This window comes from Oryctolagus cuniculus, chromosome 5 (assembly GCF_964237555.1).
Source record: "Oryctolagus cuniculus chromosome 5, mOryCun1.1, whole genome shotgun sequence".
NCBI classification, from domain to species: Eukaryota; Metazoa; Chordata; class Mammalia; order Lagomorpha; family Leporidae; genus Oryctolagus; species Oryctolagus cuniculus.
In genome coordinates, this window is record NC_091436.1 from 135,777,929 (window position 1) to 135,801,534 (window position 23,606).

Here is a 23,606-nt window from a genome sequence, read left to right on the forward strand (position 1 = left end):
TATGCCACAGCACCGGCCTCCCCCTCCCCACCTCTAAGCCCTTTAGCAGGAAGCTGGATTAGAATTGGAGCAGACAGGACTCTGGCAGGATGCAGAAAGCTTAAACGGCTGCTCCACAATGCCAGCCCCAAATCAACTTTATAATGCCTTATTCTTTTTTTTTTTTAGCTTTTTTTTTTAAGATTTATTTATTTTGCTTGAAAGTCAGAGTTACACAGAGAGATGAGAGGCAGAGAGAGAGAGAGAGAGAGAGGTCTTCCATCTGCTGGTTCGCTCCCCAGATGGCCACAATGGCCAGAGCTGCGCTGATCCGAACCAGGAGCCAGGAGCTTCTTCCCGATCTCCCACGCAGGTGCAGGGTCCCAAGGACTTGGGCCATCTTCTGCTGCTTTCCCAGGCCATAGTAGAGAGCTGGATTGGAAGTGGAGCAGCCAGGTCTTGAACCGGTGCCCATATGGGATGCCAGCACTGCAGGAGGTGGCTTTACCCACTATGCCACAGCGCCAGCGCCTATAATGCCTTATTCTTATACATAAAGAGGTGGTAAAGATGTCAGAAATATAAGCAAAATCTTTGACTTGAAATATATGAGAATACATCAAAAAGTTCATGGAAAATTTTTTAGATCCATGCATCATATTTTCATAATTTACATTTCCACGAATTTTTTGAAAATCCCTTGCATACATGGATTTCAAAATATTTTGTACCGACGGCAAAAGAGAAGAGACAGAGAGAGGTCTTCCAGCTGCTGGTTCACTCCCCAAATGGCCACAACAGCAGGAGCTGCACTGATCCAAAGCCAGGAGCCAGGAGGTACTTCTGGGTCTCCCATGTGGGTGCAGAGGCCCAAGCACTTGGGCCATCCTCTGCTGCTTTCCCAGGCACATTAGCAGGGAGCTGGATTGGAAATTGTTCCGCTTCTGAACCAGCTCCCCGCTAATGGCCCGGGCAGGCAGTGGGAGATGACTCAAGTGCTTGGGCTCCTGTGTCCATGTAGGAGACCAGGAAGAAACTCCTAGTTCCTGGTTTTGGCTTGTCCCAGCGCTGGCCGTTGCGGCCATCTAGGGAGTGAATCAGCCAATGGAAAACCTCTCTCTCGCTGTCTGTTCCTTTCTCTCTGTAACTGATTTTCAAATAAATAAACAAATCTTTAAAAAAGCATACTATAGAAACATTCATAGAAAAAAATAGCACTCTTGAATATCAGGAAAAACTATGCTAGCAGAAATGAAAAAAAAAAAAACTAGGAAATTTGGAAGGTAAAGTTGTTGAAATTCCTCAGAAAGTAGAACAAAAAAGAAAGAAAAGGATTTTAAAAATTAGGGAGGGGTGGGGCCATGACTCACTTGGTTAATCCTCTGTCTGCATTGCCAGCACCCCATATGGGCACCAGATTCTGGTCCCAGTTGCTCCTCTTCCACTCCAGCTCTCTGCTGTGGTCTGGGAGTGCAGTGGAGGATGGCTCAAGTGCTTGGGCCCTGCACCCCATGGGAGACCAGGAGAAGTACCTGGCTCCTGCCATAGGATCAGTGCAGTGTCGGCCGTAGCAGCCATCTGGGGAGTGAACCAACGGAAGGAAGACCTCTCTCTCTCTCTCTCTCTCTCTCTCTCTCTCTCTCTCTCCCTCTCACTGTCTATGACTCTACCTCTCAAATAAAAAAAATAAAAATGGGGAGGGGCAGGCAGCTGACACAGTGGCTGGGAAGCGGATGCAGTGCCCGTGATTCATGAGGGCGTGCTGGTGTCCAAGTCCCACATCCAGCACCTGATTCCAGTTCCTGCTAATCAACACCCTGGGAGGCAGCGGTGATGGCTCAAGGAATTGAGTTCCTACTGCCCACCTGAGTTCCCTCCACCCCAGTCACTTGGGGCATTTGCCGAGTGAATAGTGAAAGGGAGTGCTTGCCTGCTCCCCACCCCCACCCCCACCCCAGTCTCTGCCTATGAAATAAACTTTTTTAAAAAATAATGAAAGGATGCAAAAAGAGATACTATGCAAACACTAATCAAAAGAAAGCAGACAGGTACATCAATACCAGATAGATTAAAATATACGAGGGCCAGCATTATGGCACAGTAGATTAAGCCACTGCTTGTAACGCCCCCATCCCGTATAGGACTGCTTGGTTCCAGTCCTGGTTACTCTGCTTCCAATCCAGCTTCCTACTGATGCACCCAGGAAGGCAGGGGAAGATGGCACTTGAGACCCAGATGGAATTCCAGGCTGCTGACTTCAGCCTGGCTATTGTGGTCATTTGGAGAGTAAACCAGCAGATGGAAGCTCGCTCGCTCTCTCTCTCTCTCTCTCTCTGACACTTTTAACTTTCAAATAAATAAATCTTTTTGAAATTATGAGCCTGGTCTCATGGCACATCTGGTTAAGGTACCGCCTGTGATGCTCGCATCCCATATGAGTGCCGGTCTGTGTCCCTGCTGCTCCACTCCAATGCAACTCCCTGTTAATGCACCTGGGAAAGCAGCTGAAGATGATGACCTGAGTGCTTGGGCTCCTGCCACCCACGTGGGACACCCAGATGGAGTTCCAGGCTCCTGGCTTTGGCTTGGCCCAGACCTTATCTATTGCAACCCTTTGGGGAGTGAATTGGCAGATGGAAGATCTTTCTCTCTCTCTCCTACTGTCTCTCCTTCTATCTCTATAATTATGCTTTTCAAATAAATCTTTAAACAAAATAAAAGAATATCACTAGGGATAAAGAGGGGTTAGAATGATAATGATAAAGAGGCATTCATGAAGAAGCTAACAGCCCTATGGTTCGTGCATCGAACACAATTTCAAAATATGCATTGTGGGGTGGGCGTTGTGGCACAGCAGGTTAAGCTGCCCCTTAGGATGCCCTCACCCCACTTCAGAGTGCTGGGGCTGAGTCCTGCCTTGGCCTCTGGTCCAGCTTCCTGATAATGCACGTGCTGGGAGGCCGAAGGTGACGGCTCAAGTGCTTGGGTCCCTGCCATCCACACGGGAGAACCAGACGGAATCCCAGGCTCCTGGCTTTCACCTGGCCTAACCCTGGCTGTTATAGGCCTTTGGGGAGTGACCAGGAGATAGAAGATTGATCTCTCTCTCTCTTTTTGCCTTTCAAGTAGATGAAAATAAATAAAAATAAACCTTACTGTAACACTCAAAGGACAGAAGGCAAAATAGATAAATCCACAATTACAGTTGGAGACTTCAACACGTCTGTTGTAATCAATAAAGCAAGTAGACAGAAAATCAATTAAGAATCTAGAAGACCCGGACACACTGTCAACAGCTTTGATCTACCTGATATTTACTGTACACTTCATCCAACAGCAGAACACACGTTCTTTCCAAGGGTACACGGAGCATTCATCAAGACAGACCAAACTGGTCTATTCAACAAACCTCAACCAATCCGAAAGACTCAAAATCATAAAAAGTTGTTCTCTGACCATAACTGAATTAAAGTGACAATCAGTAACAGAAAGATATCTTAAAAACCCTCCAAATATTTGCAAAACAACACACTTCTAAAAAACCTCTGGGGCCAGCACTGTGAGTAAAGCTGCCTCCTGCAGTGCTGATCTCCCACATGGACGCCGGTTCAAGTCTTAGCTGTTCCACTTCCAATCCAGCTCTCTGCTATGGCCTGGGAAAGCAGCAGAAGATGGCTCAAGTGCTTGGGGCCCTGCACCCACATGGGAGACCAAGAAGTTGTTCCTGGCTCCTGGCTTCAGATTGGCACAGCTCTGGCATTTGCAGCCTTTTGGGGAGTGAACCGTCAGATGGAAGACATATCTCTCTCTCCCTCCATCTCTCTCTCTTTCTCTCCCTCTGCCTCTCTGTAACTCTGCCTTTCAAATAAATAAGTAAATATTTAAAAATAAAATAAAAAACTTTTTGGTCAAAGACATTGGAAAATATTTTGAATTAAATGAAAATGAAGATATAAAATACATAAACTTGTGAGACAGGCAGGTGTTGTGGTGCAGCGGGTTTAGCTCCAATTTGGGACACCCACATCCAGTGTCAGAGTGCCAGTTCAAGTCCCCTCCCTTCACTTCCGATCCAGCTCCCTGCTAATGCGCCTGGGAAGGCAGCAGAGGATGACCCAAGTGCTTGGGCCCCTGCCACCCACATGGGAGACCCAGGCGGAGTTTCTGGCTCCTGGTTTCCACCTTGCCCAGCCCTGGTTGTTGTGGAAATATGGGGAGTGAACCAGCAGAAGGAAGATCTCTCTCTCTCTCTCTCTCTCTGTCCTTCCCTCTCTCACTGTCACTTTGTCTTCCAAATAAACAAATAAATCTTCAAAAAACTTTATGAGCCATAGTCAAAGTGGTGTTTACATGGGAATGCAAACAAAGAAGGAAATAAAGATTTAAGCAAAAATGAATGAATTGTTTCTTTTTTCTTTTTCAAAATTTTTTTTTCTTCTTGCTTTTTAAAAATGCTTTTTTTTAAAGCAATGGAATTGATAACAGAAAAAGTAGAGAAAAATCGATTAAACCAAAATCTGCTTCTTTGGGAGCATCATTCAAATCAATAAACTTCTGGACAGCCACATCAAGAAAAATCTATTTTTAAAAAAATCTGTGAGGGGAAAAATCAATCAGTGCTTGCTGGGAGCTGCAGGCCGGGGTGGGAGCGTGAGGATTAACTACAAAGGAGCAGGAGGATACGTCAGGGGGTGGACCTGCTCTAGACGTCACTGCCGGGCTGCCCGCAGTTGTCTACATCAGGGGCCGGCGCTGTGGCGCAGCAGGTAAAGCCACCCGCTGCAGTGCCAGCACCCCATATGGGCGCCAGTCCCGGCTGCTCCACTTCCCATCCAGCTCTCTGCTATGGCCTGGGAAAGCGGTAGAAGATGGCCCAAGTCCTTGGGCCCCTGCACCCACATGGGAGACCGGGGGAAAAGCACCTGGCTCCTGGCTTCAGATCGACACAGCTCCGGCCATTGCGGCCATTTGGGGAGTGAATCAGCAGATGGAAGACCTCTCTCTCTGTCTCTCTCTGCCTCTACCCTTCTGTAACTTTGCCTTCTAAGTAAATATATACATCTTTAAAAAAAAAAAAAAAAAAGACTCACAAACACATCCCACAACAGAAAAAGTCGGTCTGAACATCTGCCACAGCCAAAATAACAAACCACTCTGGTCTGTGTCAGGGAAGTGAAGCACCTGCACTCTCTCAACTGCCCTGTGTCCAGCTCTGAGGTGGAGAGTGGGGACCCAGCCATCAGGGGTGGGTGGGGGCAGAGAAGAACACAAAGAAGCAGTCGGCGGCAGCCAGTCATAGCTGGCTGAGAGAAGAACTGCAATTCAGAACAAAGCTTGGAGGATTTTTTGTGCCAGGGATGGAGAAGATACACTTTCTGGTCTCGCGCCCATACAGGATGCCGGCACTGCAGGCAGTGGCTTTACCACTACGCCACAGCGCAGGCCCCTTTTGTCTTTCATAAACTCATGATACCTTGAATTTGCCTAGGTGTTAGATTGCCTGCAATTTTCGGCCACTTCCTGTCTTTGGAGCCCCTTCAGTGGCCTCTGCAGCTACTGCTCTGGAATCAAAAGGTGGAGTTTGTGTGCGTCCTCCTTGAATCAGGACTGCCCTTGTGACTCGCACCGTGGGCCAGTGGGACAGAGGTAGGGCAGCAATGTGCGACCTCTGACCTCAGGCCCAGGGAGCTCTGAACCCCAGACAAGCTCGGGCTGGTCTTCTGGATGATGAGGTATGTGGTCCAGGCACCTGTCGTCACCCTCAACAACCCCCAGCCCACCTCCAGGGACCAGCAGCTGATCACAGACACATCATATGTATTTAATTTGTTCTACTTAGTCAATAAAAGGCTATATTCTTTAAAAAAAAAAAAAAATAAAGGAAGTGTGCTGAAATGAAAAGGATTGCCCGTATGAGCCCAGCCCATATCATGAACCATAAAATCATGAGCTGATTAAATGGTTATTTTAAGACACTAAGTTTGGGAGTATTTTCAACGCAACCCTCCTAACTGATAGAGTTGTTTAAGAAGTTATCTGTGCCAGGAGCTGCTGCTTGTGACACCGGCATCCCATATCACAGCACCAGTTTGAGTCCTGGCTGCCCTACTTCCAATCCAGCTTCCTGCTGATGTGCATGGGAAAGCAGCAGAGGATGGCCCAAGTGTTTGTGTCTCTGCCTCCCATGTAGGAGACCCAAATGGAGTTCCAGGCTCCTGACTTTGGCCCAGCCCAGGCTCGGTCATTGCATCCATTACAGGAGTGAACCAACAGATGAGATCTCTCTATCTCTCTCTCTCCCCCCATCACTCTACCTTAAAATCTTAAAAAAAAAAAAAAAAAAAGTTATCTGCCAGGTGCATTCTGTTTCGTAATTTGCATGCCACAATTTTTATCATCCTTTCACTTTAAATATTTTGTCAGCTTTTAAAAGATTTTATTTTACTTGAAAGAGTGACAGATAGAAGGAGAGAGACAGAGATTCTTCTATCCACTGGTTTATTCTCCAAATGGCCACAACAGCCAGGGTTGGGCCAGGCTGAAGCCAGGAGCCAGGAGCTTCATCCAGGTCTCCCTCACTTGGACCATTTTCCATTGCGTTCCCAGGCTCATTAGCAGGGAACTGGATCTGAAGTGGAGCAGCCAAGATTCAAAGGAGCACTCTATGTGATACGGTATGCCAGGCAGGCCACGGCTTAACCCACTGTGCCACAACACTGGCCCTTCCTTATTATTATTTAGAAAAAGAAAACAGGAAAAGCAGTATTGTTTATCTTGGGTTTCTAAGCTATCTTTTTCCTGATTAAGGAGTTGACTTTAGCCTTGTGAGGGAGAGATTATTACTATCCTATTTTTTAAAGAAAGATTTATTGATTGATTGATTGATTGATTGATTGATTTGAAAGAGCTAGAGAGCTGGGGCAGAAAGGGTTCACTCCCCAAGTGGTTGCAATGGTCAGGACTGAGCAGAAAGCGTTCACTCCCTGTTGCAGTTGATTTCTCAACAATGTTGCAGTGGATTTGTTTTGTGGTGGGGGCAAGAGGCATGGAGTCACCACACAGACCCTGGAGTCAAGTGAAAGTAGGCCTGAGGTGAGCAGCCAGCAGTCTCGTTTATTTCAGTTGGTACAACAGGTTATATAACCAAGACCAGCCAATCCGGTCAAGGAGCGGTCTATGCCCCAACCAATCACAGCTTGTTGCCAGGCAGTTTCCAAAGCCATCCAATCACATCCTGTTGCCAGTCAGGCTCTTGTCGCCAGGCAGTTTCTGAAACCATCCATCAGTCAGGCTCTGTTGTCATGTGGTTTCCTCTGTTGTCATGTGGTTTCTGAAGCTATCCAATCACAGCCTGTTGCCAGGCAGTTTCTGTTGTCAGTGGCCATCTTGGCATGACCTTTTCACCTCATTCCACCACAACTCCCCAAGTGGTTGCAATGGTCAGGACTGAGCCCAGCCAAAGCCAGGAGCCAGGAGCTCCATCCAGGTCTATTGCACGGGTGGTAGGGGACCAAATGCTTGGGTCATCCTCTGCTGCTTTTCCCAGGCTATCAGCAGGGAGCTGGATCCAAAGTGCGCAGCTAGGACTCAAACTGGTGCCTACATGGGATGCCGGTGTCACAGGCAGCAGCTTTACTCACTATACCACAATGATGGCCCTTACTATCCTATCTTATAGATAGTTAATCAGCTAAAGAAATTTTATGTTTTTATTTATTTCTTATTCAAAAGGCAGAAAGAGAGAGAGGGAGTGTCCCCATCTGCTGGTTCATTGCCCCAAAGCCTGCAATGGCCAGAGCTGGGCCAGGCTGGAGCTGTGAGCCTGGGGCTCAACTTGGGTCCCCCCTGTAGGTGCAGGTGGTACAGCTGATACAAACTCTGGCAACTCGTTATGGCAACTCGTTAACACTATCCACGACGAAGTATGAGGAAGAGGAACAAACCGAGAAGGCGATTTTTACCGAAAGACTTTTATTGAAAAGAGTGGAGAGATGGAAAGCGCAGAGGGAAAGCTCCCAGGGAAGCAGCTGGGAGGGGCTTCCTTGGGAAAAAGGGGGTGAAAGGCAGTGATGTGGGGCTTACACCCCTTGGGAAGTTTGTACAAAGTCCTTTTATTTTTTAAAGATTTGTTTATTTATTTGAAGGTCAGAGTTACACAGAGAAAGAAGGAAAGACAGAGAGAGAGAGGTTTTCCATCTGTTCGTTCACTCCTCAGTTGGCCACAACGGCCAGAGCTGCACTGATCCGAAGCCAGGAACCAGGAGCTTCCTCCAGGTCTCCCACGTGGGCGCAGGGGCCAAGGACTTGGGCCATCTTCTACTGCTTTCCCAGGCCATAGCAGAGAGCTGGATCAGAAGAGGAGCAGCTGGGTCTCAAACCAGCGCCCATATGGGATGCTGGCACTGCAGGCAGCAGCTTTACCCACTACGCCACAGCGCTGGCTTCTGTACAAGGTCCTTTTAGAAAAGCACTTCCTGTGTGGTGAGCTCGTCCTGCCTTCTTATCTGCCCTCCTGCCTCGCAGTATGACCGGCACAGGACAGAGGACAAGGCCTGTGGGTCGGGGGAGCTGTTGTCCTCAGCAAACTCCCAGCCAACCCAGCCACGGCGCCTGCTCCGTGGTCTGGACAGCAGAGCCTGCTTTTTTCTAGACCGAACAGTGAAACTCTTTGTCTCTTCTGCTATCACACTTGTTTTCCAGCTCAGGCCAGCTTCCCAGGCCCTTTGTCCTGTCCACCTTCTTACCATCCCCGCTTAATGGGCTCCTTTCCAATTTGAGCCATCACCTGCTGTCTTCCAGGGTATGAGACCTGCAGCAGAGCCAGGACCGAACCCAGACACTCTGATGTGGACAAACACTCGCCCCAAGAAATTTAAAAACTGTGTCCACAGTCACTCTGCAGCGACAAGCAGAGCAGGAATGGGAACACAAGTAATGTGGCCCCAGGACTGATGCTATTAATGCTATCTATGCCGCTCCCTGCAACAGTTTTCCTTCTCCCCACAAACTTTTCGAAGACCCCTTGTATATAAAATATGCACTGCAGGGCCAGCGCTATGGCATAGTGGGTAAAGCCGCCACCTGCAGTGCCGGCATCCCATTTGGGCACTGGTTCGAGTCCCAGCTGCTCCACTTCTGATCCAACTCTCTGCTGTGGCCTGGGAAAGCAGTAGAAGATGATCCAAGTCCTTGGGCCCCTGCACCTGAGTGGGAGACCAGGAAGAAGCTCCTGTCTCCTGGCTCTGGATTGGCCCAGCTCCGACCATTGCAGCCAACTGGGGAGTGAACCAGTGGATGGAAGACTCTCTCTCTCTCTCTCTCTCTCTCTGCCTCTGTGGCTCTGCCTTTCAAGTGAATAAATAAATAAATCTTTTAAAAAAACATATGCATTGCAGGAATGTGCATATTACTAAACTATTGGAAGTCGTTCTTCACCAGTAGATGAATGGTTAGATAAAAGCAACATTTATCCCCACAACAGAATGCAACAGAAAGCTTAAGAAGAATGAGACGGGCCAGTTGTACAGTAGCGGGTCAAGTCACTGCCTGTGATGCCAGCAGCGCGAATCAGAGCGCTGGTTCCAGGCCTGAGTGCTCAGCTTCCCATCAAGTTTCCTGCTAATGCACCTGGGAAGTCAGGAAGTAATAGTCCAGATGCTGGGGCCCTGCCACACACATGGGAGACCTGGATGAGGCTCCTGGCTCCAGCGTGGCCCAGACCTGGCTGATGCAGGCATTTGGAGAGTGAAACAGTAAATGGGGGATCCCCCTCTCTGTCTCTCTGTCTCTCTGTCTCTCTGTCTCTCTGTCTCTCTCTGTTACTATGCCTTTCAAATTTAAAAAAAAAATAATTGAGGCAACTCTATAAATGTTTGGTTTCAAGAGATTAAGTAAGAAAAGGCAAGGCAGAGTGTATTTTTGTATGTTTATGTATGCAAGTATGTGTAGTTACACAAATACATGCACCAGAAAGCAGTGCTGTGGTCTGAACAGGATTGGCCTTTTGAACTCACGGGGACACTTCAACCCCACAGTCTTAAGTGAGGGGTACTAAGAGTGGAAACCTAGCCCAATGACAGTGTGTAGGAGGTGCCTAGTGGGTGTTTCTGAGGTCACTGGGGGTGTGCCTTCAGAAGGTGGGTCTCAGGAGAGGGTTGGTTAATAAGGCCTCAGGTGGGAGGTGCCTACCTCCTGGCTCACTATGGGATCCCCCCCAACATGTGACAATCTGTGGTGCCTCGGGGCTCCACCTGCAAGAACCCATCACCAGATGCTGAGCCAGTGGGGATGCCCGACCATGGCGGCAAGCCTTCAACACTGTGAGCCAAAATAAATTTCCTTTCTTCCTCAGTAGCTTGTCTTAGACACTTCGCTGCAGTAATGAAAAGCTGATTGACAGAACCCATAAGGGGCCTCACCCCGAGAGGCGCTCTGGGTGGTAGGGGACAGAGGACAACAAGCACGCACCTTGATCTCTTCGGGATTTTGTGCATGTGCTGTCCGTCCAATAGGAGGGGATTTTTGCAAATTAACTGCAACATCAAATCAATATAATTCCTAAGTGACTGGGATGATCAGGATAGCAATTTCTCAATTTCTGTCATTTTCAAGAGAAAAAAAGAGGATGGGTATATTTTGTTGGCTGTTTGTTGCAAGTATATGAAGACAACTATTATTTTATTTTTTAAAAGGTTTGCTTATTTATTTGTAAGAGTTACAGAGACAGGCAGAGAGAAAGGGAGATCTTCCATCTGCTGGTTCACTTCCCAAGTGGCTGCAACAGCCAGGACTGAGCCAGGTCAAAGTCAGGAGCCCAGAGTTTCATCCAGGTCTCCCACATGGGTGCAGGGGTCCAAGCACTTGGGTCATCTTCCACTGCTTTCCCAGGCCATAGCAGGGAGATGGATCAGAAGTGGAGCAGCCGGGACTTGAACCGACACCCACATGGGATGCCAGCATTGAAGGCGGCAGCTTAACAACCCGCAGTGCCACAGCCCCAGCCCCAACTATTGTTTTTTAAATGCCACAAAAATAAAATCTAGCTCTTACAATTGGACTTTCCACTTCTGTTGCTCTCACGGCACCCCCCCACCCCCCCCACCCCTGGTCTCTCACAACACGCTCTTCTGATACCGTCTCTTATCTAAAAGGAAGATTGTTACAGTTGTGCAAAGTTTTCCCTTCTGTTTCCTCGGTTCTCCTTTTTAAAAGTTTTTTCAATTAAAAATGTATTTATTTTTTTGAAAGGCAGAGTTACAGAAAAGCAGAGAGAGGTCTTCCATCCACTGATTCACTCCTCAAATGGCCCCAATGGCTGGAGCTGGGCTGATCCAAAGCCAGGAGCCAGGAGCTTCTTCCGGGTCTCCCACATGGGTGCAGGGGCCCAAGGAGTTGAGCCATCTTCTGCTGCTTTCCCAGGCCATAGCAGAGAGCTGGATCGGAAGTGGAGCAGCCGGGACTTGAACCAGCGCCCAGATGGGATGCAGGCAGCAGCTTTAACTGCTGCGCCACAGCGCCGCCCTTGGGTGCTCTTTTTCACTTTCTCATGTCTGAAGTCTTCCTCAAATATCTGATGGTCCTTAACTAAGGATCCTGTTTAGGAGAGAGGGCCGCCCTTGAGCTGGTGGGCTGCTTGGTATGCCGGCTGGAACCAGCAGAACTAGTAGAACTAACACCACAATGTGACTGAGAGAGAGCCCAGCGTTTTCTTTCTTTGGGTAACACCCAAACGTCAATATCTGCGGGTGCGTCTTTTCATGGGGTCAGTTTCCTCAGAGATTCAGAATCCTGGGGGGTAAGAGTGCATTTCCAGCCCCCTGACAAACAGCAGGAGGGAGGGGCTGGATGAAGGCTCTTCTACCCAGAGTGTAGACTCCCATGGATTTTGAGCTCGCAGCCTTATCCCACTGGTTTGGCTCCACCCTCAGTGTGATGCGCAGGCCTGGAGGTTGCCTAATTACCAAGCAGAGGGTGAGGTCAGGGTGGAGAACTAGCCTCACAGAAGGTGGAATCTGTGTGTGTGTTTGTTTTAAAGATTTATTGCTTTTTTGAAAGGCAGAGTTACAGAGAGGCAGAAGGAGAGAGAGAGAGAGGTGGGGGGGGGGGGTCTTCCATCTGCTGGTTCACTCCCCAGATGGCCCCAACAGCCGGAGCTGAGCTGAGCTGATCCGAAGCCGGAAGCCAGGAGCTTCTTCCGGGTCTCCCACATGGGTGCAGGGACCCAAGGACTTGGGCCATCTTCTACTGCTTTCCCAGGCCTTAGCAGAGAGCTGGGTCAGAAGTGAAGCACCCAGGACTTGAACCAGTGCTCATATAGGATGCCGGAACTGCAGGCGGCAGCTTTACCTGCCACACCACAGTGCCTGACTTACTTACAGAAAATCAATCCTAAAATTCATACAAAGCCAGAAAAGACCCTGAATATCAAAGCAGTCTTGAATAAAAAAGCAAAGCTTAGAGGCAATTTAATACCTCATCTGTAAGACGTACTCAGTACTATAGTAAACAAACGGCATGGTACTGGCAGAAAGAAAAGACACACAGGCCAGTGGGCAAGCATGGAGATCCCAGAAATGAACCCACACATCTGCAGCTAACTGATTGGTGACAAGACACCAAAAATACACATAGAGAGGGGGTGGGCATTTAGCACAGGGCTAAGAAGCACACATTCGGCCAGCGCCGCGGCTCACTAGGCTAATCCTCCGCCTTGCAGCGCCGGCACACCAGGTTCTAGTCCCGGTCAGGGCACCAGATTCTGTCCCGGTTGCCCCTCTTCCAGGCCAGCTCTCTGCTGTGGCCAGGGAGTGTAGTGGAGGATGGCCCAAGTGCTTGGGCCCTGCACCCCATGGGAGACCAGGATAAATACCTGGCTCCTGCCATCGGATCAGCGCGGTGCGCCGGCCGCAGCCCGCCAGCCGCAGCGGCCATTGGAGGGTGAACCAACGGCAAAGGAAGACCTTTCTCTCAGTCTCTCTCTCTCACTGTCCACTCTGCCTGTCAAAAAAAAAAAAAAAAAAAGAAGAAGAAGAAGAAGAAGAAGAAGAAGCACACATATGACATTAGAGTGCCTGGGTTCAACTCCTGACTCCACTCTGGGTTCCAGCTTCCTGCTGATATGTGCCCTGGGAGGCAGCAAGTGATGACTTGAGTAGCGGAGGCCCTGCTGTCCACGCTGGAGATCCCCAAGATTGAATTCCCAGCTCTAGTCTTCAGCCTGGCCCAGCTCTGGCTGTTGCAGGCATTTGGGGAGTGAGCCAGCAAGATTGGAGATCTCTGTAGCTTTGCCTTTAAAATAAAATAAATTAAAATTTTAATAACCGTTCAAAATGATACACTGAGGAAAGGAGAGCCTCTTCAATAAATGGTTCTGGAGAAACGGAAGAGTGAAACTAGACTCTGTCTCTTGCCATATACAAAGTCATCTCAAAATGGATCAAAGACCTAAACGTCAGACCTGAAACTATGAAACTACCAGAAGAAAACAGGAGAAATGCTTCAGGACATCAGTATAGGCAATGATTTTTCAGGTGAGACCCCAAAAGCACAGGCAACAAAAGTGGAAATAAATACATTGGGGGGCCAGCGCAGTGGCATAGCAGGTAAAGCTGCCACATGCAGTATTAGCATCCCATATGGGAACCGGTTTGAGTCCCGGCTGCTCCTTTTTTTTTTTTTTTTTTTTTTTTTTTGACAGGCAGAGTTAGACAGTGAGAGAGAGACATACAGAGAGAAAGGTCTTCCTTCCGTTGGTTCACCCCCCAAATGGCCGCTACGGCTGGCGTGTTGCACTGATCCGAAGCCAGGAGCCAGGTGCTTCCTCCTGGTCTCCCATGTGCGTGCAGGGCCCAAGCACTTGGGCCATCCTCCACTGCCTTCCCGGGCCACAACAGAGAGCTGTACTGGAAGAGGAGCAACCAGGACAGAACGAGCACCCCAACTGGGACTAGAACCCGGAGTGCCAGCGCCACAGGCGGGGGATTAGCCTAGTGAGCCGCAGGGCAGGCTACCGGCTTCTCCACTTCCAATCCAGCTCTCTGCTATGGCCTGGAAAAGCAGTGGAGGATGGCCCAAGTCCTTGGGCCCCTGCACCGAGTGGGAGACCCAGAAGATCCTGGCTCCTGGCTTCGGATTGGCACAGCTCCAGCCATTGTAGCCAACTGGGGAGTGAACCAGCAGATGGAAGACCTCTCTCTGTCTTTCCTCTCTGTGTGTAACTCTGACTTTCAAATAAATAGATAAATCTTTAAATTAAAAAAAAAAAAGAAAGAAAAGAAAAGAATGGGCCAGCGCCCTGGCTCACTTGGCTAATCCCCCGCCTGTGGCGCTGGCACCCCGGGTTCTAGTCCTGGATGGGGAGCCGGATTCTGTTCCGGTTGCTCCTCTTCCAGTCCAGCTCTCTGCTGTGGCCCAGGAAGGCAGTGGAGGATGGCCCAGGTGCTTGGGCCCTGCACCCACATGGGAGACCAGGAGAAGCACCTGGCTCCTGGCCTCGGATCGGTGCAGTGCGCCTGTGGGGAGCAACTCGGACTAGACTAAGTTACTGGAATTAAGACTTATTCTATGCATCTGCTCTCCCACAATATGGCGCTGGGAGAGGAGGAAACAGCTTCTACGCAGCTGCCTCCAGTTCAACCAATAAACAGCAGGACCTGCTCCTGAATGGAGGAGAGCAGTGTACTCGGCGTGTGGGTAGCAGATTTGGGATTGGTGGAAGAGGACTATAAAGGAGGAGAGAGACGACATGTACGACGAACATCTAAGGGGACCATCTAAGAATAACACCTGAGCAGCCCCCGAGAGAGCCGGCCGGCGGTGTGCCGCTCCCCCGCAGAAGTGGGGAAAGTGGCAGGGGGAACCGCCCTTCCACGGAGGTGGAAGGGACGGTAGCCAACCCGGGAAGAACCAGCAGCAAACCCGGGGAGGGCCGAGCAGACGAAAGAACAACACAGGGTCCTGTGTCGTTCCTCCACGAAGACGGGGAGCGACATGCGCCAACCGTAGCAGCCATTTGTGGGGTGAACCAATGGAAGGAAGACCTTTCTCTCTGTCTCTCTCTCTCACTGTCTAACTCTGCCTGTCAAAAAAAAAAAAAAAAGGAAAGAAAGAAAATAATGAACACGTTGGATTATATGAAACTAAGAACTTCCTGCGAGTAAAGGAAACAGTGAACAGAGTGAAAAGACAACCTGCAGAAAACATCAGCCAACTACCCATCTGACAAGGAGTTAGCATACAGAATTCAACAGCAAAAAATAAAATAAAATAAAAACTAAATTCAATTTTAAAATGCTGCAATATTTTGAGTAAACATGTCTCCCAAGGTATGCAGGCCCAGGTGTTTTGTACAGCGGTTATGACACTGCCTTAGATGCCCACGTCCTGCATTGGACTGCCTGGTTTGAATTCTGGCTCCTTCATTTCTGATCCAGCTTTCTGCTAATGTGTGCCCTCATAGGCATCTGGTGATGGCTCAAGTACTTGGGTCCCTGCCACTCACGTGACAGACGCAGACAAAGTTCCGGGTTTCTGGCTTCAGCCTGGCCTGGGTCTGCCTGGCTGGTGTGAACATTTGGAGCGCAAACCAGTGGATGGAAATATCTTTCTTCTCTGTCTTTCTCTTTTTGTCCCTGTCTCTCTGCCTTTCAAGTAAAATGAGTATTTATTTATTTAGAAACATTTTGAAAAGAAGACATAGAAGGGCCAGAAATAAATGAAAAAAAAATACCCACATCACTAATCATTAGGGAAATGTAAATCAAAACTACAAGGAGATGTAGATAAACTCTCACCTCGGTTGCAATGGCTCTAATCAAAAACACAAGAAATAACAAATACTGGTGAGGCTGTCGAGAAAAGGAAACTCTTATATCCTGCTGGTGGGAATGTAAATCAGTACAGCCATTACGGAAAACAGTACGGAGGCTCCTCAGAAAACCAAAAATACATCTACCGTAGGATCCAGCTAGCCCTCTGCTGGGTTTACATCCAAAGGAAATGAAATCAGCATGTCAAAGAGACACCCAACATTCCACACTGACTGCAGCACTATCTATAACAGCAATTTGGTACCAGCCAGGTGCCATCAGCAGATGAACAGACAGAAGAAACGTGTATTTTAATTCAGCTTTCCACAAACATTTTGAAGCCTCCTCTTGTTTATGGCAACACGGATGGAAATGGAGGACACTGTGTTAAGTAAGATAAGCCAGGCACCCTTTAAAAAAATGGTAAGGCAGGCACAGAAAGACAAGTACCAGATGTTCTCACTCATATGTGGAGGCTAAAATGTGGATTTCATGGTAGAAAGTGGAAAAGCGATTACTAAAGGCTAGGAAGGGGACGAAAGGGAGCCTGGAAATGGGTATCAACCTACAGCTACACAGGAGGGGTAAGTTCTAATGTACAGCACAGTGGGGTGACTACAATGCACAGCCGTTTACATGTATTCTGTAAAGACACGGAAGGCTGAAAGCTTCCAACACAAAGAAATGATAGATGTTTATGGAGATGGAGATGCAGATTACCCTCGTCTGACCATCCTACGTTGTATATTTATACTGAATGATCACACAATACTATGTGATTATGGACAGTCATTGTTTATGAATTTAAAAAGGAATTAAGAGGTGGGTGTTTGGCCTAGAATGCCCACAGCCTATGTCGTCAGAGTACTCAGGTGTGAGTCCTGGCTCTGCTCCCAAGTCCAGCTTCCTGCTCATGCAGGCCCCAGGGCAGCTCCCAGCTTTGGCCCGGCTCGGTCTAGCCATTTCTGGTAGCTGTCAGCTTTCTCTGTTTATGTTTATTTCTTTCTGCCTCAAATTTTAAAAAAAAAAAGCTTTTAAAAAAAGTAAAAAAGATTTTAAAAATTGAAATAAAAGTGATATAATATACTTTCAAAGAAATTGCCCCAAATTTAAAACTGATCAAGTAGGATGCCTGTGGGAATCTACATTTTTGGAAAGGAATTTTAACAATATCAAACAATTTATAAGTATTGTTCTCTTTCCATGTTTACCCAATTTGCACTTTTCTAGAGCTTTCCTAAAGAAAACATATACATTTGCCCAAGAACGTACATTCAGTGATCTCTATCTCTGCCTGATTAGTCATAAGAACAAATGAGACATAGTTTAGGCATCCATCAGAACGAGAATGATTAAATTAATTATGGCACAGTCATGGTTGGGCCAAAGTCAGGAGCCAGGAACTCAATCCAAATCTCCCATGTGGGTGGGAGGAGCCAGCCACTTCAGCCATCACTTGCTGCCTCCCAGGCTCTGCACTGGTCGGAAGCTGGAACTGGGGCAGAGCCAGGACTCAACCCAAGCATTTGATGTGGGATGCAGGCACCCCAAGCACCCAGGAACCATTTTGGAAGGCTTCCTAATTCATGCAGCATGGGTGCAATCATCTGTTGTTATAACCAACACTATTCAGGTCCCAAAGAAATGTGCTTCCACACAGCTTGTACTGTCGCTGAAGCAAAGGTGATGGTGACCAAATGCTGGCAAGATGTGTGCGACTGCCGATCCTAGAGAGGGGCCCTTGTTTAGAATTCAGGGAGAGGGAGAAGGGCTGGCACTTTGAGCGCAGCAGGTTAAGCCACTGCTGCAGCACTGGCATCCCACTTGGGTGCTGGCTGCTCTACCTCTGATTCAGCTCCCTGCTAACGCACCTGGGAAACTAGCAGGAGACCCAGAAGAAGTTCCTGGCTCCTGACTTCAACCTGGCCTAACCCTGGCCATTGCAGCTATCTGGGGAGTGAACCAGCAGATGGAAGATTCTCTCTCTCTCTCTCTCTCTCTCTCTCTCTGTAACTTTGCCTCTCAAATAAATAAATCTTTTAGAAAATGGAATTCAGAGAGAACTTGAGCAGGAAAAGTGCTTCGGGAAGTGGAAAGACAAATTCATTAGCTTGTCAGCCTTTCTCTTACTCAGCATGAATGCAGACTTTTTTTCATAACTATCATTTCTTAGTGGCGCCACAGTTGCACGTGGTGGCTGAAAGATACTCTCTCACACTAAAATATTCATATTACATTCAAGTTGGTATACAGAGGCACTTTCATTCAGTCCCTATACACCCATCCTTAAGTTGAAAATGTCGCAAACAGAAAATGAATTCCATACATGTTCCTAAGCGACTGCATATCCTGCCTTAGGACGCAGGTTGAGGGTAGTTTTCCTTCCAGACTGCATGGATGACTGGCAGCTGTGGCTCTCTGCTGATGCCCATCAGAGAGAGTGTGGGACTGCATACCCTAGCCCCAGAAAAGATCCAAATTCAAAGTACAGTTTCTCCCAAATCTGTATCACTTTCACACCACCATAAGTTGAACGATGCAAATTGGGAACTGTATACGTGCATAACAAGTATGACCGTGAAGTCACACTGGCAACTTAGGCATCCAAGGCTTGAATTACAGTTTTATTTTTTTAAAAAGATTTATTTTTATTTATTTGAAATTCAGAGTTACAGATTGAGAGGGAGAGACAGAGAAATCTTCCATCTGCGGGTCTACTCCCCAAATGGCCACAACAACCAGAGCCAGGCCAGACTAAAGCCAGGAGCCTCTTCCTGGCTTCTTCCGGGTCTCCCATGCGGGTGCAGGGGCCCATCTTCCACTGCCTTCTCAGGTGCACCAGCAGGGAGCGGGATCAGAAGTGGAGCAGCTGGGATTTGAACCAGTGCCCTCATGGGATGTTGGCATCACAGGCAGAGGCTTCACCCCCTTCACCACAGTGCTGGCCCCTGGTCTTATTTTTATAAAATACTTAGAGCTGAGAGGTGTGCACAGCAGTTAAGATGATGCTTGAGACTCCCACAGCCCACACCAGAGCCTGCGTTCATGTCCCGGTTCTGCTTGCCATCCCAGCTCCCTGTTAATGTGCAGAGATGGCTCACATAGTCAGATCCCTGCACCCTGTGGGAGGTCTGGATTGAGTTCGCTCTCCCGGCTTCTGCCTGGCCCAGCAGCTGTTGTAGGCATCTGGGGGGTGAAACTGGGTGGAAGGTCTCGCTCTGCCTCTCTTTCAAATAAAATACAAAAAATCAATTATTTAAAATTATATTTAATAAAATGTCAACTTTAATATATAACAACTTTATTTTAAATTTTAACAATTATAATTTGTATTTTGTACCTTTTTTTTTTTTTTTTGACAGGCAGAGTGGACAGTGAGAGAGAGAGACAGAGAGAAACGTCTTCCTTTGCCGTTGGTTCACCCTCCAATGGCCGCCGCGGAGGCGCGCTGCGGCCGGCACACCGCGCTGATCCGGTGGCAGGAGCCAGGAGCCAGGTGCTTTTCCTGGTCTCCCATGGGGTGCAGGGCCCAAGCACCTGGGCCATCCTCCACTGCACTCCCTGGCCACAGCAGAGAGCTGGCCTGGAAGAGGGGCAACCGGGACAGAATCCGGCGCCCCGACCGGGACTAGAACCCGGTGTGCCGGCGCCGCTAGGCGGAGGATTAGCCTAGTGAGCCGCGGCGCCGGCCTGTATTTTGTACTTTAAGTAATTTATACATTAGAAAGATGTCATTTGAAAGCATGAAAATAATCTTAATTTAAAATTTTTATATAAAAATATATTCAAAGTATGTAAAGCTTACTTGCTTTTAATTTTTTAATTCTTTAATTCATTATCATTAATAGAATACAGATTATGTGAAAATCTTGATTTATAATAATAAAATTAGTGACTTCATTGAAATGAAGCCAAGAAAAAATTGATGGTGTGTGTGTACGTACTTGGGATGCCAGCATCCTGTTTGAGAGAGCTCTTTTTGAGTTCCTGCGGCTCGGCTTCTAATGCAGCGTTCTTGCTGATGCACCTGGGAAAGCAGTAGAAGATGGCCCAAGTACCTGGGCCTCTGCAACCCACGTGGGAGACCCGGAAGAAGCTCCTGGCTCCTGGCTTTGGCTTGGCCCAGTTCTACACGTGTGACCCTTATGGGAGTGAAACAGCAGATGACCCCTCCCCCACCCCTTTGCTCTGCCTTTCAAATAAATACATACGTAAATACTTTTTAACAAAATAATGCGTGCTTATTTTATCATTCATTCAACCATATCCGGTCTACCAACAGAAAACCTAAATACGGGCAATAATAACTAAATATAATTGGTTTTGATATTCTTCTGAATGTGTAACTCCAGTAAAAAAACTTCCTTCCTTTCCTCTCCCACTCAATGCACAAAACGCTTCTGTGACCGGTTAGGTGTGAGTCTGCGCGTAGCTCCCCGGTCGACCCTCACTGCGTGTCCTCCATCCCTGGGGCTCCTGTGAGACCCCTCGGGGCGTGTGCACTTCTGACTGGCCAGCTGCACCCCAGGCTCCTCCCGCCCCTCCCTGGGTCAGAGGACTCAGGGAAACACTTAGGTTTCCCGGTGCTTTCAATAAAGGACATAATTCAGGTGAACAGCCAGACGCGGAGGTACAGGGTCCCCGGGGCAGGCGCCCACCCCGCCCACCCGGCAAGCTCATCAGCGCAGGCAACTGCCCCAGCCCCTCCTGGAGCTGGGCAGCAGGACGCGAAGTTTCAACCCCAAACCAATCCTCTAATCCCTGTCTTTCTAGGGACCAGCCCCATCCGTAGGCTCTCTAGGGGGTTCCGCCTCATGCGCTTAAACTCAGGCGTCCCGAAGGCAGCCTCTGGGGCCGCAGCCCCCACTGCGACCTGGGGAGCTGGACCCCACCCCTCGCCGCAGTGCCTCGCAGTCACACACCCTCGCCCCGCTGACCAATCCTAAACTTCCCGGCGGGACTCCGGTTGCGGTCCTCCCGCAACGCAGGGACCGGAAGTTAGGAACCCAGCGCTCAGGGGCCCGCGACCGCCGCCCGCAGTGCTCCGTCCCGTGCTCGCTCTCTGAGGGGCCTGAGCCTTGAACCCAGGGCCCCAGCTCCAGGTCGTGTTTCTGTGTTGGCTTTCAGTTTGCAAACCACAGGACTTCACTGTGGTAAAGTTGAACAGAATTTAGGGGTCGTTTGGCCCAGGCCTTCCACATCGCATGCATGACTGAATAATTGTTCGGAAGGCTCAGAGGCCGCTCTCTCCTTTCTGGGGTGCGAATTAGGGTCAAGACCGGCAGGTGCAGTATGTCCACAGCGATGCCCCTTAATCCTGGCTGTGCTGACCAAGGGCTCCCAGCCCCAGCCAGCTGTCAGACCCTGGGTTAAGATGGCAGAAGAGGAAGGTGATGTGGATGAGGGGGATGTATTCCTAGCATTTGCCCAGGGGCCCTCTCTTCCCAGGGGTCCCATTCAACGCACCTTGGACAAGGTCTTCTTCATCTTCCTCACCCTCTTTCTGACCCTGCTCATGCTGGAGGCCGCTTACAAGCTTCTGTGGCCACTACCATGGGCCAAGTTTGGGGACTGGCTCTTGGGGACCCCCCCGAAGGAGGAGGAGCTGGAGTTGTGACCGCAGCGTCTTTGCCTGCCACAGAGGTGAGAGGGGAGCCGAGAGAGAGAGAGAAAGAGAGAGAGAGAGAGAGAGAGAGAGGGAAATGGGGCTGTTGGGGGCTGTGGAGGGGACACTTGGAGGGTGTACAGCAGTCACCCTAAGTTTCTGCATCTGTTCTTGAGGGAAATTTTTGGAAAAGTATGTAACCCCTCACACATTTCAAAAAATGTCTGACACATTCTAATTGTACATATTCGTGGGGAAAGTGTGATTTGACACATGTATTAGAGTGTGCGATATCAAATCAGGGTAATTTGCACACCTGTCAGTTCAAACATTTATCATCTCTTTGTGTTGGAAACTTTCAAGCATTCTCTAGCCATTTTGAAGTATACATTAACTGTAGTTACTCTACTGTGCTGTAGAACACTAGAATCGACTCCTCCTGTCTAACCTCATTGTCCCTGTCTCCCTCTGCTCCCCACCTGCCTAGCCATATTCTACTTTCTACTTCTAGAAGATCAATGTTTTTAGCTTCCACGTATGAACGAGAACATGCTTTGTCTTTCTGTGCCTGGCTCACTTTAACACAACGACTTACTCATGTTGCCACAGATGACAGGATTTCACTCTTTAGTGGCCAGACAATATTCTACTGTGTATATATACCACGTATTCTTTATCCATTCATCACAGATGGATACTAGGCAGAGCCCATACTTCATCATATATAGTCTGGGTTTCAATCCATTATTGGATGAATAGCTTTCAAACGGTTATTTTTTTCCCCATTCTGCAGGCTGTCTCTTCACTCTGATGCTTGTTTCCCTTGCTGTACAGGAACTGTTTGCTTTGCTATCCCTCACATATTTTTAAGTATTCATCTAAAATTTTTCATCATAGGTGCTGGTGTTGTTGGTCCCTTGCAAGGGACACCAGTGTCCCCTATAGAGTACTGGTTCAAGTCCCAGCTCCTGTGTTCCTGACCAAAATTCCTGCTGATGCACCTGGGAAAACAATGGAAGATGACCCAAGTACATGCCACCCATATGGGAGACCCAGATGAAGCTCTTGGATTCTGACTTTGGACTGGCCCAACCCTGGCTCTTGTGGACATTTGGGGAGTGGACAAGCTGACGGAAGATTTCTTTCTGTGTGTCTCTCCTTCTGTGTCACTCTGCCTTTCAAATAAATCCTTAGTGGCCAGCACTGTGGTGTGATAGGATAAGCCTCTGCCTTCATCAGTGGCATCCTGTGTTGCTGACAGTTCGAGTTCCGGCTGCTTTACTTCCCATCCAGCTCTCTGCTATGGCCTAGGAAAGCAGTGGGAGATGGCCCAAGTCCTTGGTCCCTTTACCCACGTGGGAGAACTGAAAGAAGCTTCTGGATCCTGGCTTTGGATCAGCTCATCTCTGGCTGTTATGGACATTTGGAGAGTGAACCAGTGGATGGAAGACCTTTCTCTCTGTCTCTCCCTCTCACTGTCTGTAACTCTACCTCTCAAATAAATAAAAAAGTTCAAAAATCTTTAAAGTGAATAAAAATTTCATAAATTAAAATTGTTTCTAGAATATAATTCTTGATATGTTAAAAATACTCAGTTTAAAATAATCATCTTTTTTGGGGGGCTAGCGCTGTGGCGCAGTAGGTTAATGACCTGGCCTAAAGCGCCAGCATCCCATATGGGTGCTGGTTGGAGTCCCGGCTGCTCCACTTCCCATCCAGCTCTCTGCTATGGCCTGGGAAAGCAGTAGAAGATGACCCAAGTCCTTGGGCCTCTGAACTCACATGGGAGACCCAGAAGAAGCTCCTGGTTCCTGGTTTCGGATCGGCGCAGCTCTGGCCGTTGCAGCCAATTGGGGCGTGAACCAGTGGATGGAAGACCTCTCTCTCTCTGCCTCTCCTCTCTCTGTATAACTCTGACTTTCAAATAAATAAAAAATCTTTTAAAAAATCATCTTTCTGAGTGGTCAAGAGAATAGAAATATTGTGACTTGGTACCCACCAACACCCACTTAAAATAAAAACAGTAGGGAACCATTTTTCTCTTCTTCATTTTTTTCTTCTTGAACTTGAACTCCTACCATTCCATCTCCCAACAGACTTCTTAAAATGTTTACTTATTTATATCTATTTGAAAAGGAGGGAGGGAGAGAGGGAATGAGAGAGAGAGAGAGAGAGAGAGAGAGATGGAAAGAGATAGATATTTTCCATCAGTAGCC

General features: G+C 48.3%; 1 protein-coding gene across 1 annotated transcript; it reads left to right on the plus strand.

The window, feature by feature from the left end:
* Window positions 1-21,099: 21,099 nt before the first annotated feature.
* SMIM40 (small integral membrane protein 40) lies at window positions 21,100-22,424 on the plus strand. The gene is made up of 2 exons (XM_051854865.2): window positions 21,100-21,428; window positions 22,288-22,424. Exon 1 carries the CDS (start codon window positions 21,160-21,162, stop codon window positions 21,400-21,402), a length of 243 nt encoding a protein of 80 aa, XP_051710825.1. The 5' UTR covers window positions 21,100-21,159; the 3' UTR covers window positions 21,403-21,428; window positions 22,288-22,424.
* The last annotated feature ends 1,182 nt before the right edge of the window (window positions 22,425-23,606 follow it).

What these genes read in the sequence shown, in the direction of transcription:
- SMIM40 (XM_051854865.2), top strand. Translation starts at nt 21,160, where the DNA reads ATGGCAGAAGAGGAAGGTGATGTGGATGAGGGGGATGTATTCCTAGCA.